Source organism: Rhinoraja longicauda, chromosome 32, assembly GCF_053455715.1.
Source record: "Rhinoraja longicauda isolate Sanriku21f chromosome 32, sRhiLon1.1, whole genome shotgun sequence".
Lineage (NCBI taxonomy): Eukaryota > Metazoa > Chordata > Chondrichthyes > Rajiformes > Arhynchobatidae > Rhinoraja > Rhinoraja longicauda.
This window is the reverse complement of record NC_135984.1, coordinates 5,602,867-5,623,041: the sequence shown is the minus strand read 5'-3', so window position 1 is coordinate 5,623,041 and position 20,175 is coordinate 5,602,867. Positions and strand designations below refer to the sequence as shown.

Here is a 20,175-nt window from a genome sequence, read left to right as displayed (position 1 = left end):
GGCAGGAAACTAAAATACAAGCTTAGCATCGGCTGGGGTGTTTGAGAACGCAGACGGGTGTCTGATTCAGCGCAGGGTTAACGGGGCAAGCTGCCAATGCTAGTGCTTGATAACCTGTACACTGCCAGGTGGAGTGGGATCGTCCAGCCACTGGGAAGCAGAGTGATGCAGTGTCACAGTGATTCCTGCACGCCCCACCCCTCGTCAGGCAGCGTTCCCTCACCCGGCTCAGAGCAGACGCCTTGGTTTTCCAAGTGAGGATTTTACGTCAGGATTTAAAAATAAGAAACCTCAATAAAATAAGATTTATTTTTTTCCCTTCTTAGATTCCTTGTTGGAAAAACAAGAATTTTTCTTAGGCTGTTGAAGAAAACAAAACCTGGTTGGTGTGAGACAAGCGATGGGCTTGGCGTGGCCACAGCTCTGGGAAGCGCGTGCTTTGGCCAGTCATTAATTTCTTCCCAAACCTCTCGGCACACTCAGGGTGGGTTTGAGATCGCCAGGGGAGCCAATGGCAGAGGGTGGGCCCTGACGCGCGGGCTGCGTTAACTTCAAGGGCAAGGACTTGCCCATCTACAGGGACCGACCGGTCCACATCACGTTAGGTTTCAACCGATTAAACGGGACACTCTTAACAAATGGCGAATCAGCAGCTGATCGATTAACAAAGCCGATTAACAAAAGAGTGGGTGGAGTTGTTAGCAGTCCACATCCAACTGTGAACGATACATAGCTGTGACTGTGCGTCGATGGTATTTATTCACAAAATGCTGGAGTAACTCAGCAGGTCAGGCAGCATCTCAGGAGAGAAGGAACGGGTGACCCATTCCTTCTCTCCTGAGATGCTGCCTGACCTACTGAGTTACTCCAGCATTTTGCGAATAAATACCTTCGATTTGTACCAGCATCTGCAGTTATTTTCTCCTGTAACTGTGCGTCTGTCACTAACATGATCAAAGGAAGAAATACAGGCTGGAAAATGACAGCCCAACAAAGCGAACCTTGTGCCAGGTAAACCTGCAATCGAACCTCACTTACACTCTCTCCCGACCAAAGAAATCCCAGGTACTGCTCTCACCACCTGCCTTTCCATCTTGTTACCTACTGCCGTTCAGACACAAAATGCTGGAGTAACTCAGCACAAGTAGCCGACTAACAAATGGTCTCCTACAGCACAAGTCTCCAACTTAGGTCTCCTACTCCTAAGTCTCCTACGGCACAAGTAGCCAATTAACGGCAGTAGGTTTAGGAAGGAGCTGCAGGTGCCGGAAGATAGACCCAAAATGCTGGAGTAACTCAGCGGGACAGGCAGCATCTCTGGAGAGAAGGAACGGGTGATGTTTTGGGTCGAGATTAAAGGGTCTCTCCAGAGATGCTGCCTGTCCCTGACGCTGAGTTACTCCAGCATTTTGAGTCTATCTTCCAGCACCTGCAGTTCCTTCCTAAACCTACTGCCGCTAGTTGGCTACTTGGTTCAGTCGGTGATTTGGGAACAAGAAACCCATCTTTGGTTTTAATGCAGTCAGGGAGTGCAGATTATTGTGGGCTATTGTCCATCTCTAAAGCCCCCGGAGTGAAGATGCCCTGTGGAGTCAGGGGGAACCCACACTGGGCAAGAAATGGGGAGGAGGCAGGAGAATGGGGTTAGGAGGGAGAGATAGACCAGCCATGATTGAATGGCGCAGTAGACTTGATGGGCCGAATGGCCTAATTCTACTCCCATTCCTTATGAAACCTTTCTCTGAAGGGGGTGAGCCTGATGGGTTTTCATGTTAATCATTTTTGAGACCAGCTTTCGTCCAAAACAAATCCCAGATTCATTAAATTTTTGGATTTTTAATTCTACAGCGGCCGTGGTGGGAATTGAACTCATGCCTCGACAATAATGGTCCAGATCTCTGACTGGCGTTGCAAGTGTCTTAAGTGCTACATTACAGCGCTCTGTGCTACGTGATCCCTGCGAAGAGCAGCAATGGAGCAAAGTGGGGTTAAGCGACAAAAAGACTTTTAAAATCAGGACAAGCGTTTGCTTCCCGTCACGAGCAAACGAATCTAACCTGTAGTAGAATGTATGACACTCACACAGAACCTTCCTCTCACTGACACGCACACACGCACACAGAGATACCCGCAGACACACTGACACTGTGCAGGGTAAATAGTGTTCTCTCTCTCTCTTTGCCTTCAGCGAACCCAAGCAAAAGCCACCTAGAAAAGCCAGAGTCAGCATGCAGACCCGAGCGCTGAAATATTTATTCTTCCTCAGAGGGGCCAAGTCCTAACTCATTCAAAAGCACTCTTCTATTCTCCCGGATTCAGGGCCCTGCAAATCACTGATTTAAATCAGAACACAAAGTGCCGGAGAGACTCAGCGGGTCAGGCAGCCTCTGTGGAGGACGTGGATAGGCGATGTTTCAGGCCGGGAGGCGTCTTCAAACTGGGAAACGTCACCTATCCACGTCCTCCAGAGACGCTGCCGGGCCCGCTGAGTTACTGCAGCATTTTGTGTCCCACGCAAGATTCCGGCAGCCGCAGTTCCTTGCGTCCTCACTGATTTAGTCACTTGGCCCGCCCGTAAACACAGTGAAGGCCGCGTTATTCTGACGGATGGCTCGGCGTTGTCAGGGATCTTAACCCTGTGCAACGTGGCAGTGTTACGATATGTCGCCGGCGGGAAGCAACTGCTGCAAACTCTTAACTGCAATGGAGCATCCAGAATTCTGGGTCGGCAGTTACTAACTGGAAGATTCAGACAACCTTACGCAGGTGTGTAAACACGGACCGAGCGACCTCTTGCTCACTCATTCTCCTACAGCACAAGTAAGCGGACTGAGAATAAAATGCTGGCAGGTGGGCGTTTAATGCGATTAAAACGAACTAAAGGCTCACTTAGCAACACACGCTAGGCTTTGCTGATAGACGCACAAAGCTGGAGTAACTCAGCAAGTCAGGCAGCATCTCTGGAGAAAAGGACTACGTTTCAGACTGAAGTGTGAAGGAAGGTCTCGGCCTGAAACGTCAACGATTCCTTTTCTCCAGAGACGCTGCCTGTCCCACTGAGTCACTCCAGCTTTTTGTGTTGGCCTTCGGTGTAAGCCAGCATCTGCAGTTCCTTCCCACACATTCGTGTTGCTGCTTCTTGTTAGAGCAAACTGCAATAGAACGAGTTGGCTTTTCAACTACAGGCTCTCTGACGCGACTATATTACACAACGCAGGAAATATTGTCAATGTGCAATCCTGGTGCCTGTGTGTTCCACCCACTACCACCAGGGGTCAACTCCACACCGGGCAGTATTTACAAAGTACTGTAGACTATTGACACCCAGTGGAGAAACTCTATATATATATACACGCACACAAGGGAATTCTGCACCATACAAAAAGAAATATTTCAGCTGCTCTGCCTGCTCTACGTTTAAAAGAGAGTTGGCTGGAAGTGGCCTGTTATATCAAATCAGCTATAAAATCAGTGAGAACCACGAGTGCTTGATTCTAACGTATGAAAACCACTGGCTAGTTACTGCAGACACACACTTATGTTTAATAGGAAAGACATTTTGCCTAATGACAGTAAAAAGAGCAACGTATATATTCAGCTGCACTGTGGCCTAATGCATGGACTGCTTTGCTTGCTATTGGAAATGAATGTATCCAGCTCGGAGGGAACCCTGCGCTTGGTGTAATGATGCAACAAAGGTGCCTTTACTTGGTGCTCCGGGCAGTGCTGGTCGCTGCCGGCCTCGCGGTGGCTCCGCTCCGACCCTGCGACAGGCGGGGGGAAGGGCCGCTGAGCGATCACGCCAGGGTGGCCCGCTTCTCCTCAGGTGTCTCCTCCAGCAGCTGAACCAGCAGTTCGTAGACGGGCTTGCACACCTTGGCGTAGCCCATCTGGGTGAGGTGCAGGTAGTCGAACATGTCGTGGTGGGAGATGGTGCCGTCCGAGTGCACGAAGCCGGCGTTCACGTTGAGGAGCTGCATCTTGGGGAACTTCAGCAAAGAGCTCTTCAGCAGCTGGTTCACCTGGTCGTTCTTCTCCCTCAGCGGGTTTGGCTTCTCCCCCCGGGGCAGGAGACTCTGACGGGGAAGAGCAGGGAGTAAGAGGGCGCAACACGGACATGATAGCACCCGCGCGCGCGCCGGTCTACCACGGCAGGCACAACGTGTTGGAGTATCTCAGCGGGCCATGCAGCATCGTGGATAGGTGACGTTCCATGATTGTGGACGATCAGCCGTGATCACAATGAATGGCGGTGCTGGCTCGAAGGGCCAAAAGGCCTCCTCCTGCACCTACTTTCTATGTTTCTATGACCCAAACCATCACCTGCCCACAGAAGGTTGACTCAATGTGCTGGAGTATCTCAGCAAAACATGGGACAGGTGACGTTTCACGTCGAGACCCAAACCGTCACCCGCCCACGTTCTCCAGCGATGTTTCCCGACCTGCTGAGTTACTCCAGCGCGTTGCGTCTTTCTCTGTAATCCAGCATCTGCAGTTCCTTGTTTCTCCGTCAGACTTGCTGGATGAACTGCTAGGAGACTATATCCACACATTTGCGAATCACCCCCCCCATCCACCCCACCTTGTCCAGCATTCCCGACCCAGGCCTGAAACGTCACCTATCCACATTCTCCAGAGATGCTGCCCGACCCGCTGAGTAAACTCCAGCACCTTGTATTTTTTCATTGATACAGTGAACTCACCCCGAACCCCATTTGCAAAAAAGGAGACAGAAGAAATAGGAGAAATAAAACAGAAGAATAGGATAGAATTAACAATAACAGAAATAAAGATAATAAAATAAAAATAGTATATGATAGAAAGAAAAGTAATAATGGGGAAAAAAAATAGCAATAGGTGGACACAGAATGCTGGAGTAACTCAGCGGGTCAGGCAGCATCTCGGGAGAGAAGGAATGGGTGACGTTTCGGGTCGAGACCCTTCTTCAGGTCGAGACCCGAAACGTCACCCATTCCTTCTCTCCCGAGGTGCTGCCTGACCCGCTGAGTGACTCCAGCATTTTGTGTCTACCTTCGAATTAACCAGCATCTGCACATATTACAAAAACCTACACATGATACAAAACAGAATGGGTTAGAATTTTTTTTTTTTTTAAAAAGAGGATGGAAACGTGGAATAGAAAGAGAGCATGAGAAGCAGTGGAGAGAGGGGGAGCAGAGTGGAGTTTACTCACCAGCACCAGCACCTTAGCCTGAGGCTGGCGGCCGTTAATCAGCTGCACGACCGCCTCGATCCCGCCGACCACTTCCTCCGCCGTGTGCTCGTGGTTGTTGGTCCCGACCCACAGCACGATCACCTGCAATCACCGGGCACCCTGACTCAATGCCAACGCTCAACCATCACACGGAACACGGCGGCCGGGCGGCACGCTGCCTCACCGCGCCACAGACCCGGGTCCGGTCCCGACCTCGGGATGCTGTCCGCCCGGGGGGTTTGCACGCTCTCCCCGTGACCGCGTGGGTTTCCACCGGGTGCTCCGGTTTCCTCCCACATCTCCGAGGCGTGCTGGCTTGCAGGTCCATCTGCAAAACTGGCCCCAGTGTGTCGGGAGTGGATGAGAGAGCGGGATAACATGGAACCAGTGTGAACGGGCGATCGCTGGTCGGCGTGGACTCACTCGGTGGGCTGTCGGGCCTGTTTCCACGCTGTATCGCTAAACTAAACATATATTAGACAACAGACAATAGGTGCAGGAGGAGGCCATTCGGCCCTTCGAGCCAGCACCGCCATTCAATGTGATCATGGCTGATCATTCTCAATCAGTACCCCGTTCCTGCCTTCTCCCCATAACCCCTGACTCCGCTATCCTTAAGAGCTCTATCTAGCTTTCTCTTAAATGCATTCAGAGAATTGGCCTCCACTGCCTTCTGAGGCAGAGAATTCCACAGATTCACAACTCTCTGACTGAAAAAGTTTTTCCTCATCTCAGTTCTAAATGGCCTACCCCTTATTCTTAAACTGTGGCCCCTTGTTCTGGACTCCCCCAACATTGGGAACATGTTTTCTGCCTCTAACGTGTCCAACCCCTTAATAATCTTATACGTTTCGATAAGATCTCCTCTCATCCTAAATTCCAGTGTATACAAGCCTAGTCGCTCCAGTCTTTCAACATATGACAGTCCCACCATTCCGGGAATTAACCTAGTAAACCTACGCTGCACGCCCTCAATAGCAAGAATATCCTTCCTCAAATTTGGAGACCAAAACTGCACACAATACTCCAGGTGCGGTCTCACTAGGGCCCTGTACAACTGCATATTCTAACAATCTCAATGAACTTAAAGTCTAAAATGTGGATCAGTCTTATTTAAATGCAAGAAAAAAGCTTTTCCCTGTACCTCGGTACACATGACAATGACACACTAAACTATTTAGTTACAGGATGAGGACTTTAATGGCAACATCAGCAGTCATTGGCCATCCCCAAATACCCACAGCACGGGGATGGCTGGTCAGCACGGACTCAACGGGCCGAAGGGCCTGTTTCCAAGCTGAATCTCCAAACTACACTAAACTTGAGGAGACAACTAACCATGTTGGTGAGCCAGCACTCATCAAGATGCCGGAGCAGGTAAGGACCGGGCACACTTTCTTCCTGAAAGGAACATTAATACCGCAGGCCAAGGTGTTTGCAAATGGGCAGCTTAGGTTAGGCAGCACGGTGGCGCAGCGGTAGAGTTGCTGCCTTACAGCGAATGCAATGCCGGAGACCCGGGTTCGATCCTGACTACGGGTGCTGTCTGTACGGAGTTTGTACGTTCTCCCCGTGAACTGCGTGGGTTTTCTCCGGGATCTTCGGTTTCCTCCCACACTCCAAAGACGTACAGTTTGTAGGTCAATTGGCTTGGTAAATGTAAATAAATTGTCCCTAGTGGGTGTAGGATAGTGTTAATGTGCGGGGATCGCTGGTCGGCGCGGACCCGGTGGGCCGAAGGGCCTGTTTCCGCGCTGTATCTCTAAACTATATTTCAAGGCAATAATCTGGTGCAAGTGTGGTTGTACGCTGCAATGCCGTGGTGTGGTTGGGCCCGCTCCTCTGCCCTGTACCTTGGGTTTAATGTTTTCCAGCTCCCCGTTCTCCAGCCTCCAGAGCACGTGTCGCGTGGTGTCACCACCGATGCCAAAGTTGAGCGCGTGGAGAGGCGAGAACAGCTCTCTCCAGATCTGTCGTAACAAAGAGCGCGGCACGGTTAAATCAGCGGGGCCCGTACGCCAGGTCACACACCATCCACCACGTGCGATTAGTTTATCTTTATTAAATCAGTGGGACTTCATGTTAATGTTGTTAGGAGCGGCACGGTGGCGCAGCGGTAGAGTTGCTGCCTTACAGCAACACCTGATCCTGACTGTGGGTGCTGTCTGTACGGAGTTTGCACGTTCTCCCCGTGACCGCGTGGGTTTCCTCCGGGTGCTCCGGTTTCCTCCCACACTCCAGAGACGTGCAGGTTTGTCGGGGTGGTATACGGGGTGATCGCTGGTCGGTGCGGACACGGTGGGCCAAAGGGCCTGTTCTCGTGCTGTATTTCTGAGCTAAACTAAGAGTCTTGCAGAGCCCGCCCTTGTTTGCCTTCCAGTGTATTGGGGAAGGACTCTTCCTTTGACGGCCGTGGTCTCGGCAACGCCAGGGACCGTCGAGAGTCAGGGCCAGCGGCACGACCCACTCGCCCACGGGCAACGCGGCTCGCAGACAGGCTGGCACGGAGCGGGTGGGTGAGGGAGGAGGTCAGCTCAAGGCCACAGGTCGGGTCGGAGATCAGAGCAATCGCCCGTTCACACTGGTGGCTGATGTGGGGAGGGGACGAGGACTTTTTGTAACTTTGTCGGCCCCTTTGTGCTGACTCTTTCATGTACTTTGTATGCAGAAACAACAAGTTTCCCTGCAGCTAGTTACGTGACAATAAAGTACCATCATCAGGGACGAAGGGGGGAGGAGGAGGAGGAGGAGGAGAAGAGGAGGGGGTGGAAGAGGAGGGGGGGGAAGAGGAGGGGGCGGGAGAGGAGGGGGAAGGGGGGGAGGGGGCGGGAGAGGAGGGGGCGGGAGAGGAGGGGGAGGGGCTAGGACACACACGTACCTCGTACTGGTGGAGAAGCTGCACCATGGAATCCCCCACAAAGAGAATGTCAGGCTCCTTGTCCTTGCAGTCCAAGACGAAGCGGCTGTGCTGGAAGTGGAGAGAGAGCGCTCAGACCGCCACGCTCAGGCCGCCGCGCCCGCTTCACGGCCAACGCGGCGTAATCCCGTGGTACTCGAAGTGATCGTGGCCGCCACCGAGTGGAGCCGGGGTTAACGCCACGAGAACCCGCTCACCTGGGACACGGGCGGCGCGAGAGAGCCCCAGGTGGCCATTCAGCCCCTCCCACCCGCACTGACATGCAATGGGGTGGTGGTGATCGCCCCCCAATGGCCAATCGCAGCCCAGGGTCACGGCACGGGCAGAGTGGTGGTGATCTACTCCCCATGTTCACGGTGATCTACTCTCCATGTTCACGGTGATCTACTCCCCATGTTCACGGTGATCTACTCTCCATGTTCACGGCGATCTACTCTCCAGGATCCTCGTGATCTACTCCCCATGTTCACGGTGATCTACTCCCCATGTTCACGGCGATCTACTCTCCAGGATCCTCGTGATCTACTCCCCATCTTCATGGTGATCTACTCCCCATGTTCATGGTTGTCTACCCGCAGAGTAGCGACTTGGACAAGATGGCCACGATCTCCAGGAATGGTCACAGTGATCCTTCCTCCGATACCACGCCCAGAATCGCTCACAATATTCCAAACGCGGCCTGCTCAGCACCTTCCACAGCCTCAGCATTACTTGCCCGCTTTTGTGTACAAGCTCTCTCGAAATAAATGCTCGCTTTGCATTTGCTTTCTTTACCACCGATTCGACCAGCAGGTGAACCTTTTGGGAATCCTGCACCAGCGCCCCCAAATCCCTTTGCACCTCCGATTTCTGGAATCTCTCCCCATTTAGAAAATAATCAACGCCTTTATTCCCACTAACATAAATTCATGGGTCCACAATTCGCTGTACTACAATAATCCATCTGCCTCTTCTCTGCCCACTCTCCCCACCTCAAACACATCAATCTCCGGAGATTGACTCAAAAAGCTGGAGTAACTCAGTGGGACAGGCAGCGTCTCTGGAGAGAAGGGACGGGTGTTTTCCCTTTCCCGTGCCTATAATACATACACATCAGTCTGAAGAAGGGTCTCGACCCGAAACGTCACCCATACCTTCTCTCCCGAGATGCTGCCTGACCCGCTGAATTACTCCAGCATTTTGTCTACGTACATATCTAATATATATACAAATACATTGTGTATATATGCATGTGTGTTTATGCACACACACACATATAGATACACACAAATATACATACATATAATATATATAGGTATATATGTGTACGTATGCGTGTGTGTATGTACACACATATATATATAGGTATATATGTGTACACATGCGTGTATGTACACACACATATACATAGACACACCCCAGAGTTGCAGGTGTACCAGCGGTGTACGGCAGGGCTGAGCTCACTTACCTGCGAGTGCCAGCGTCCGTCTCCCTGGACGTCCTCTCCACAGAGGGGAACTGCGGCAGAGTTCAGCACCTCTTGACTCATCCTGTCCCGGGGGTGGAGGGCAGGCGGGGGTGAAGCAGGGGTCCGCGGCCCTGGTGGGGACCAGTACCCAGCGTCCCCGTGCGGCTCAGCCTCACGCCGATCTAAATGGGAGACCAGGCGTCGCGATGAGTCCAACAGTTTGACAGCTGGCTCTCCCAGAAAGCAGCCACCAGTCACACCCTCCCGAGCGTTAGTGCATTAGGCGTTGAGAGATACACAGGGAGAAGACAGGTCTCTGGCAGCACGAGGCAGCAGCTCTACCCGCTGCGCTACCCCAGTTTATTTAGTTCAGTTTAGAGATACAGCGCGGAAACAGGCCCTTCGGCCCACCGAGTCCGCACCGACCAGCGATCCCCGCACACTAACACTATCCTACACACACTCGGGACAATTTATATTTATACCAAGCCAATTAACCTACAAACCTGTACGTCTTTGGAATGAGGGAGGAAACTGAAGATCCTGGAGTAAACTCACGCAGGTCACGGGGAGAACGTGCGCAAAAAATAACTGATAATTTATTTCATATTAATGTTGCCTTGTTCCGTCTGATGTGAATGTAAAGCTGCATCAAGCAGTAGAGTTGCTACCTCCCAGGGCCAGAAACCCATATTCACCACATGACCACGTGGGTTTTCTCCAGGTGCTCCGGTTTCCTTCCATACTCCAAAGACGTACAGGTTTGTAGCTTTATTGGCCTTCTGTAAATTGCCACCAGTGTGCAGGGAGTGGACACGAAACTGAGGTAACATAGAATCAGCTTAAGGATAAGGGGGAAGTCTTTTAGGACCGAGATGAGAAAACATTTCTTCACACGGAGAGTGGTGAGTCTGTGGAATTCTCTGCCACAGAAGGTAGTTGAGACCAGTTCATTGGCTATATTTAAGAGGGAGTTAGATGTGGCCCTTGTGGCTAAAGGGATCAGGGGGTATGGAGAGAAGACAGGTACAGGTTACTGAGCTGGATGATCAGCCATGAGCATATTGAATGGCGGTGCAGGCTCGAAGGGCCGAATGGCCTACTCCTGCACCTATTTTCTATGTTTCTATGAGGTAACATAGAATCAGTGTGGGCCAGTGATCGACGGTCGTTGTGGATTCGTTGGGCCGAAGGGCCTGTTTCCACGCTGTGTGTCTAAATTAAAACTATTCTCATCCCCCATCACAAGCACTGCCAACAACTTACAGTTAAATGCTGGAACTGTTACTATCTGTTTACCTGCACAACATGTTCCGAGAAAATTAGGTTTCTGCTTCTTAAAAGCCAATTTACGGAAAAAATCTCATTTCACTGGTGAACATCCTGACCCCTGGTGCAGGAAACGTTCTAGTCTCCTAAGTAAATTTAGCTTTTAGTTTTTCACGGAAACAGGCCCTTCGGCCCACGCCAACCAGCGATCCCCGCACACTCGGGCTATCCTACACACTAGGGTCGATTTACAATTTTTACCGAAACAAATGAACCTACAAACCCGCAAGTCCTTGGAGTGTGGGAAGAAACCGGAGCACCCGGAGGAAACCCACGCGGTCACGGGGAGAACGTACAAACTCCGTGCAGACAGCACCCATAGTCGGGATCGAACCTGGGTCTCTGGCGCTGTAAGGCAGCAACTCTACATGGGGCACCTTGGTCGGCAAATCATGTAATGCTTTGACACAGATAGAGTTGTAGAGTCATATAGTTTGGAAACAGGTCCTTCGGCCCAACTTGCCCACACTAACCAACATGCCCCATCTACACCAGTCTCACTCTATGGCCCATAGCCCTCAAAACCTAATCTGCTCAAACTCTCTGTAGGAAAAAAAACCTGCAGATGCTGGTGTAAATCGAAGGTAGACACAAAAAGCTGGAGTAACTCAGGCAGCATCTCGAGAGAGAGAGAAGGAATGGGCGACGTTTCAATAGACAATAGACAATAGGTGCAGGAGGAGGCCATTCAGCCCTTCGAGCCAGCACCGCCATTCAATGCGATCATGGCTGATCACTCTCAATCAGTACCCCGTTCCTGCCTTCTCCCCATACCCCCTCACTCCGCTATCCTTAAGAGCTCTATCCAGCTCTCTCTTGAAAGCATCCAACGAACTGGCCTCCACTGCCTTCTGAGGCAGAGAATTCCACACCTTCACCACTCTCTGACTGAAAAAGTTCTTCCTCATCTCCGTTCTAAATGGCCTACCCCTTATTCTTAAACTGTGGCCCCTTGTTCTGGACTCCCCCAACATTGGGAACATGTTTCCTGCCTCTAATGTGTCCAATCCCCTAATTATCTTATATGTTTCGGGTCGAGACCCGATGACCCTGGCCCATTCCTTCTCTCCCGAGATGCTGCCTGACCTGCTGAGTCACTCCAGCACTTTGTGCCTACCTTCCATTTAAACCAGCACCTGCAGTTCTTTCCCAACCATTGATAATGACTCGCCCATCAACTCCACCCCGATCCATCTACCCTATTAACCTGCATGTGTCTGGGACACAGAGGAGTCCAGAGTTCCCACAGAACGTGCAAACTCCACAGAGACAGGTGCGACCGACACTGGGACTGCACTGGCCACTGCATTTCCGTGCCCACCTTTTACAACTATTTCCTCCAATGCACTTTCTCTGGCGTTGCATTCAAGCTGAAACACAACGGTCATTTACCCCAAGGTTTGCGATGTCCCGCGTAGTCCTTAACCCAGTCTAGTCGTCCCGTCTGGACTCACCAACGTCCTCCCGATTAAATCACTGTTTAAATAATAGAATCGGACACAGGGAAAGGTTTACCTTCAACGAATCTTAACAGCAAAGAACTTGATTTTCAAAAAAAAGTCTTGCAGTGCGTCAGGCAGCATCCCCAGAGTACCAAGTAGGACACTGAGTGCTGGAGCAACTCAGCAGGTCAGGCAGCATCTCTGGAGCCTGACCTCGAGTTACTCCAGCACCCTGTCCCCTTGCACTACACGTTACTCATGTCATCGAAACGTATAAGATTATTAAGGGGTTGGACACGTTAGAGGCAGGAAACATGTTCCCAATGTTGCGGGAGTCCAGAACAAGGGGCCACAGTTTCAGAATAAGGGGTAGGCCATTTAGAACTGAGATTAGGAAAAACTTTTTCAGTCAGAGAGTTGTGAATCTGTGGAATTCTCTGCCTCAGAAGACAGTGGAGGGCAATTCTCTGAATGGATTCAAAAGAGCTAGATAGAGCTCTTAAGGATAGCGGAGTCAGGGGAGAAGGCAGGAACGGGGTACTGATTGAGAATGATCAGCCATGATCACATTGAATGGTGGTGCTGGCTCGAAGGGCCGAATGGCCTCCTCCTGCACCTATTGTCTATTGCGTGTCATGTGTCTGCACACTGTGGACGGCTCGATGGCTCATGGCTAAGACATGTATTGTCTTTCCGCTGACTGGTTAGCACGTAACAAAAGCTTTTCACTGTACCTCGGTACACGTGACAATAAACTAAACTCAACTCTTTATAAACCAACATTTGCAGTTCCTTGTATAAGAAAATAACTGCAGATGCTGGTACAAATCGATTTATTCACAAAATGCTGGAGTAACTCAGCAGGTCAGGCAGCATCTCGGGAGAGAAGGAATGGGTGACGTTTCGGGTCGAGACCCTTCTTCAGACTGATGTCGGGGGTGGGACAAAGGAAGGATATAGGTGGAGACAGGAAGATAGAGGGAGATCTGGGAAGGGGGAGGGGAAGGGAGGGACAGAGGAGCTATCTGAAGTTGGAGAAGTCGATGTTCATACCACCGGGCTGCAAACTGCCCAGGCGAAATATGAGGTGCTGCTCCTCCAATTTCCAACTATGGCACTGGAGGAGGCCCATGACAGAGAGGTCAGACTGGGAATGGGAGGGGGAGTTAAAGTGCTGGGCCACCGGGAGATCAGTTTTGTTAATGCGGACCGAGCGCAGGTGTTCAGCGAAGCGATCGCCGAGCCTGCGCTTGGTTTCGCCGATATAAATAAGTTGACATCTAGAGCAGCGGATGCAATAGATGAGGTTGGAGGAGGTGCAGGTGAACCTCTGTCTCACCTGGAAAGACTGTTTGGGTCCTTTGATGGAGTTGAGGGGGGAGGTAAAGGGACAGGTGTTGCATCTCGTGCGGTTGCAAGGGAAAGTGCCCGGGGTTGGGGTGGTTTGGGTAGGAAGGGACGAGTGGACCAGGGAGTTACGGAGGGAACGGTCTCTGCGGAACGCAGAGAGGGGAGGGGATGGGAAGATATGGCCAGTGATGGGGTCCCGTTGTAGGTGACGGAAATGTTGGTGGATGATATGTTGGATCCGCTGGCTGGTGGGGTGGAAGGTGAGAACGAGGGGGATCCTCTCCTTGTTGCGAGTGGGGGGAGGGGGAGCAAGAGCGGAGCTGCGGGATGTAGAAGAGACCCTAGTGAGAGCCTCATCTATAATGGAGGAGGGGAAGCCCCGTTTTCTGAAGAACGAGGACATCTCGGAAGCCCTAGTCTGAAACACCTCATCCCGGGCGCAGATGCGGCCTAGACGGAGGAATTGGGAGTAGGGGATAGACTTTTTGCAGGGGACTGGGTGGGAAGAAGTTCCTTGTTTTTTACACCAAACATGTTTACAGGATAGTGTTAACATCCAGTCTTATTTTCGATTTTCCCCAGTCATTAAAGGAGAAGGCCTTTAGAGTGGCGTGGTGGAGTTGCTGCCCATCGGCACTAGAGACCCGGGTTCAATCCTGACTACGGGTGCTGTCTGCACGGAGTTTGTACGTTCTCCCCGTGACCTGCGCGGGTTTTCTCCGAGATCTTCGGTTTTCTCCCACTCTTAAGATGTACAGGTTTGTAGGTTAATTGGCTGGGTATAAAATGTAAAATTGTCCCCACTGTGTGTGGGATAGTGTTAATCCGCGTCGATCGCTGGTCGGTGTGGATTCAGTGGGACGAAGGACCCATTTCCGCGCTATATCTCAAAACTAAAACTAAACGTCAGAAATAATATAAACCCAGTATGACTGGCCAGAACTGGCTAATGCCACGAGCTTGCCCCACAAAGCCTGAAGGTGCCTTGGTGGCACAGCAGGTAGCACCAACGTCCCAGGTTCCTGGGTTCAATCCCAATCTTAGACGTTCAGGAGGTAGAGGAGCAGAATTAGGCCATTCGGCCCGTCGACTGCTCCACCATTTGAACACAGCCGATCATTTTCCCCCCTCACAATCGCTCTCTCCTGCCTTCTCCCCATAACCCCTGACACCCTTACTAATCAAGTCAATCTCCACTTTAAAAATACCCAATGTCTTGGCCTCCACCACCATCTGCGGCAATGAATTCCACAGATTCACCACCCTCTGGCTAAAGAAATCTTTCTTTATGTACAGCTTTGTATTCTGAAGGTAGACACAAAATGCTGGAGTGACTTGGTGGAGTATGCCCCGGGTCTCTGGCACTGTAAGGCTGCGACCTAGTTCAGGCCACTGTGCTTCCTCTGGACCCTCTCCAACGCCAGCACATCCCCCCTCAGATATGGGGCCCAAAACGTCACCCATTCCTTCTCTCCAGAGGTGCTGCCTGTCCCGCTGATTTACTCCAGCATTTAGTGTCTATCTTCGGTGTAGATTTAGATTTTTAAGAGATACAGCGCAGAAACAGGCCCCTCGGCCCACCGGGTTCCGCGCCGCCCAGCGATCCCCGCACACTAACACTATCCTACACCCACTAGGGACAATTTACATTTGCCCAGCCAATTAACCTACATACCTGTACGTCTTTGGAGTGTGGGAGGAAACCGAAGATCTCGGAGAAAACCCACGCAAGTCACGGGGAGAACGTACAAACTCCGTACAGACAGCACCCGTAGTCAGGATCGAACCTGAGTCTCCGGCGCTGCATTCGCTGTAAGGCAGCAACTCTACCGCTGCGCCACCGTGCAGATGATGTAATCCAGCATCTGCAGTGCCTTCCTACCCGAAGGGTCTGATGGGATTGGTCGGCTGAGAGGGAGCATGGACTCAAAGGCCTGTATGGCCTCCTATGTTGCCGAAAGCTTTAGGGCAGATGCCCATAAGCCCAGTCAGAAGGACAGGCTGTAAAGTACAAATGAGGAGGGGGATGGAGAGGTTCCGGGAATAGACACTGCAGATCCCAATTACTGGAGGAACTCAGCAGCACAGGCAGCATCTTTTACAAAAATAATAAAGCATTGAAACGGCCGTTCGGCTCACTGACCAGCCATCACCCGTTCACGCTAGTTCTGTTATCCCACCTTCTCACCCACTCCCTATAAACTAGGGGCAATTTACAATTAAACTACAAACCCGCACGGCTTTGGGATGTGGGAGGAAACTGGAGCACCCAGGGTTTTTTTTTCTTCAGGCGAATACCCCGATAAAAATCTAATCTGTCCATTTTCCTCCACAGATGCTGCCTGACCCACTGAGTTCCTCCAGCACTTTGTTTTGTTCAAGACTCCAGCATCTGCAGTTTCTCGTGTTTACAACCACTGCAGATTGTGGAAAGCACTAACGGAATGCTGCAACAGCGTTACTGACATGAAACATTCACTGGTCATTTCTCCAAAGACGCTGCCTGCTTTGCTGCATGTTGTAATACGTTCGGCTTGTATTTCAGCCACCCAGACCGCGTGTCTCTCTCTCTCTCACCAGCGGAACAAATGGCCAGTGAGGCAGGGCCGACTTTCTCAAGGAGTCGGGGACGCGATCAGCCAGGCAAGGATTGGGAAGTATGAACATTTTAAGTGGAATTGCCGGAGACTGTAGATGCCGGAATCTTTTGCAAAAAAAAAAAAATCTGCTGGAGGAACTCAGCGGATCAGGCAACATCTGTGGAGGGAGATGGGCAGTCGACATTTCAGACAGGGACACCAGTCTGAAGAAAGATCCCGACCCAAAACAAGGTCCTTCCATTTCCACCACAGATGCCACCTGACCTGCTGAATTTCTCCAGCACTTTTTAATTTTTTTTAATTTGACTCACTTCATAATGAAGACCAACACAACTGTTTCTGGGTACATTTGTAGGAATTTGCTCCCATTATAAGTAGGATTAAAAAGTGTATAATTTCAAAGCTTGTGCTTACTTTGGAAATGTAGCAAATTACAAACTATTGGAGGAAATCAGAGGGTCAGGCAGCATCTGTGAAGGGAATGGAGAGATGACAGAATATAGGTGGAGTAGGCCATTCGAGCCAGCACTATTCAATATGATCATGGCTGATCATCCAAATTCAATATCCCTTTCCTGCTTTTTCCCCCATATCCCTTGATTCCGTTAGCCCCAAGAGCTAAATCTAACCATCTATTAAAAACATCCAGTGATTTGGCCTCCACTGCCTTTTGCGGCAGAGAATTCCACAGGTTTACAACTCTCTGGGTGAAAAAGTTTTTCCTCGTCTCAGTCCTAAATGGCCTACCCCCTTATTCTTAATCTAAATGACATTTCAGGTCAGGACCAGTCTTCAGACTTGGCTTCTCATTTACCATCAGACCCTGAACACAAGAGTTGGCGTCAGGCCTTGAATACTTTCCCCGTGGGGAACTGTCAGAATCATTATCAAGGCCTCCTACATCTGGGACTGAATATCAATAGACAATAGACAATAGGTGCAGGAGTAGGCCATTCAGCCCTTCGAGCCAGCACCGCCATTCAATGCGATCATGGCTGATCACTCTCAATCAGTACCCCGTTCCTGCCTTCTCCCCATACCCCCTCACTCCGCTATCCTTAAGAGCTCTATCCAGCTCGCTCTTGAAAGCATCCAACGAACTGGCCTCCACTGCCTTCTGAGGCAGAGAATTCCACACCTTCACCACTCTCTGACTGAAAAAGTTCTTCTTCATCTCCGTTCTAAATGGCCTACCCCTTATTCTTAAACTGTGGCACCTTGTTCTGGACTCCCCCAACATTGGGAACATGTTTCCTGCCTCTAATGTGTCCAATCCCCTAATTATCTTATATGTTTCAATAAGACCCCCCCTCATCCTTCTAAATTCTAGTGTATTCAAGCCCAATCACTCCCAAGCCTTTCAACATACGACAGTCCCGCCATTCCGGGAATTAACCTAGTGAACCTACGCTGCACGCCCTCCATAGCAAGAATATCCTTCCTCAAATTTGGAGACCAAAACTGCACACAGTACTCCAGGTGCGGTCTCACCAGGGCCCGGTACAACTCACCAGGGCCCGGTACAGTAATACCAGCGACTGAATATCTGCAAGTAAAGTTCCATCTTCTTAGCCTTACGACTAGTCCCAAGACCCAAATTTCACTCCTCCAAATCTTCAATCCTGCCATGTTGTAGCCTCCCCTTCAGGCCTCGAACTTGACAAGGCAGTAAAATTGACATGACAGTGAAATTAACAAGGCAGTGAAATTGACACGACAGTGAAATTGACAAGGCAGTGAAATCGATAAGGCAGTGAAATTGACAAGGCATTGAAAATTGACAAACGATCACTTTGATCAACACCTAACCCTATTAAACATTGTCACAAACAGTCTTCAGTATTTTTGGCTTGCAGCAACAAAAATACATATTTAGCCGTAGGAAGGAACTGCAGATGCTGGTTTAAATCGAAGGTAGACACAAAATGCTGGAGTAACTCAGCGGGACAGTCAGCATCTCTGGAGAGGTGGAATGGGTGACGTTTCAGGTTGAGACCCTTCTTCAGATAATGATACATATTTAGCTATTAAGTGTCTTTGGAATGAGATATTCCCAAATAAATAGTGTTTTTTTTGCAAATTAAAAGCCCAGGCCTTCGTTCACAAGCAGCTGAAAATGTCACCTATGTGGCTGCTCCCTCGTTGGCCTCCTGTGCCTGCAGACATGATTTTGCATCAATTTAATGGCTAATTTGTATGCCCCTTAAATGGCTAATCTAGTCTCGGATTCTCATCCAACCATGTTTGCAACAATTATTGATGCACATTGAGGGAGGAGAGAGGCGCAAAGACTGGAAAGTAAAACGTTTTGTAGAGAAATGTGTGGGAACTGAAGATGCTGGTTTACACTGAGGATAGACACAAAATGTTGGAGCAACTCAGCGGGACAGGCAGCATCTCTGGAGAGAACTCGGGCTGCAAAATGTACCGTGCATGTACAGGCAGGGTCGGGGGGGTGGACAGCATGTCTGTCTGTGTGGCGGGGGTTGCAGGGCAGGGACGGTGCATTGCACAGGTCGCGATGGGGAGAGGTACCTCTCGGAGCCAACATGGCGAGGGTTGCATGAATGGCGGTGGGAGAGCTACCTGCGGGCTGGGCCGAGTCAAGGAAGGGCTGCAACAGTCCCAGGGTTGCATGATGAGGAGAGATGGGTGCATGGCATTAATGGGGATGGAAGAGAGGGAGCTGCAGACAAGGCCGAGGGAGGGCTACAGGGTGCATTGCACGAGTCCAGGTTAGTGCAGGCCAGGCCGGGCCGCCGCTATATGGTGCCGGGGTTGCAGGGTGAGGAGGAGGGGGTGCATTGCATGGGTGGGGGGGTGCATTGTATGGGTGGAGGGGTGCATTGTATGGGTGGAGGGGTGCATTGTATGGGTGAGGGGGTGCATTGCATGGGTGAGGGTGGTGCATTGCATGGGTGGGGGGGGTGCATTGTATGGGTGGAGGGGTGCATTGTATGGGTGAGGGGGTGCATTGTATGGGTGAGGGGGTGCATTGCATGGGTGGGGGGTGCATTGCATGGATAAGGGGGTGCATTGCATGGGTGAGGGGTGCATTGCATGGGTGGGGGATGGAAGAGAGGTAGTTGCAGGCAAGGCCGAGGGCTGTAGAGTGCATTGCACGAGTCGAGGTTAGTGCAGGTCAGGCCGGTGTTGCAGGGTGAGTTGGGGGGGGTGGGGAGAGGTACCTGCAGGCCAGGCCGAGGGCTGCAGGATGCATTGCACGAGTCGAGGTACCTGGGGCCAGGCCGTTCCGGGGTTGCAGGGTGAGGAGGGGGGTGCATTGCACGGGTGGGGGTGCATTGCACGGGTGGGGGGGTTGCATTGCACGGGTAGGGGGGAGCGGTACCTGGGCCCGGGCCGGGCTGCTGGAGCCGCCGCTGTATCTCTGTTCCTGTCCCGGTCCCGCCGCTCCCGGGGACGACACACCGTTCCACTCGCTTCCGCCCGCCGCCACCCGTCAATCACCCGACGGAAGTCCCGCCCCTCGGAAACCCGTCCTGCGATTGGCCTGCCGCGCCGTCACTCAGGCGGCCAGCGCCCGCCTCCTGTGCACCCCCCAGCGGCCGTGCGGCGGCAGCGCAGCGAGCCCAGTCCCAGAGGCTCAACATAGACACATACACTAGATACATTGAAACCAGGTGCAGGGGTAGACCATTCGGCCCTTCCAGCCAGCACCGCCATTCAATGTGATCAAGGCTTTTCACCACGATACGATAGAACTTTATTTATCCAGGAGGGTACAATTGATCTGCCAACAGTCATAAAAAAGCACAAATTACATGAAACATGAAATTAATAATAATAATAATAATAATAATACATTTAATTTGTCATATGTAGGTTGGCACAGGGTAAACGGTACAATGAAATGT

The 20,175-nt window shown here is 51.2% G+C and overlaps 1 protein-coding gene across 2 annotated transcripts; it reads right to left on the bottom strand.

The window, feature by feature from the left end:
- Window positions 1–894: 894 nt before the first annotated feature.
- Window positions 895–19,774, bottom strand: pafah1b2 (platelet-activating factor acetylhydrolase 1b, catalytic subunit 2). Of its 2 annotated transcripts, XM_078426977.1 has the most exons (7): window positions 19,650–19,767; window positions 12,301–12,384; window positions 9,580–9,761; window positions 8,094–8,183; window positions 7,069–7,185; window positions 5,195–5,317; window positions 895–4,076 (listed from the first exon to the last, which is right to left on the bottom strand). In XM_078426977.1, the coding sequence occupies exons 3-7, from the start codon at window positions 9,658–9,660 to the stop codon at window positions 3,798–3,800; spliced, it is 690 nt and encodes a 229-aa protein (XP_078283103.1). In that variant the 5' UTR covers window positions 9,661–9,761; window positions 12,301–12,384; window positions 19,650–19,767; the 3' UTR covers window positions 895–3,797. The 2 variants fall into 2 exon arrangements, with proteins under 2 accessions (XP_078283103.1, XP_078283104.1); XM_078426978.1 differs by lacking the exon at window positions 12,301–12,384 and having other exon boundaries at window positions 19,650–19,774.
- Window positions 19,775–20,175: the final 401 nt, after the last annotated feature.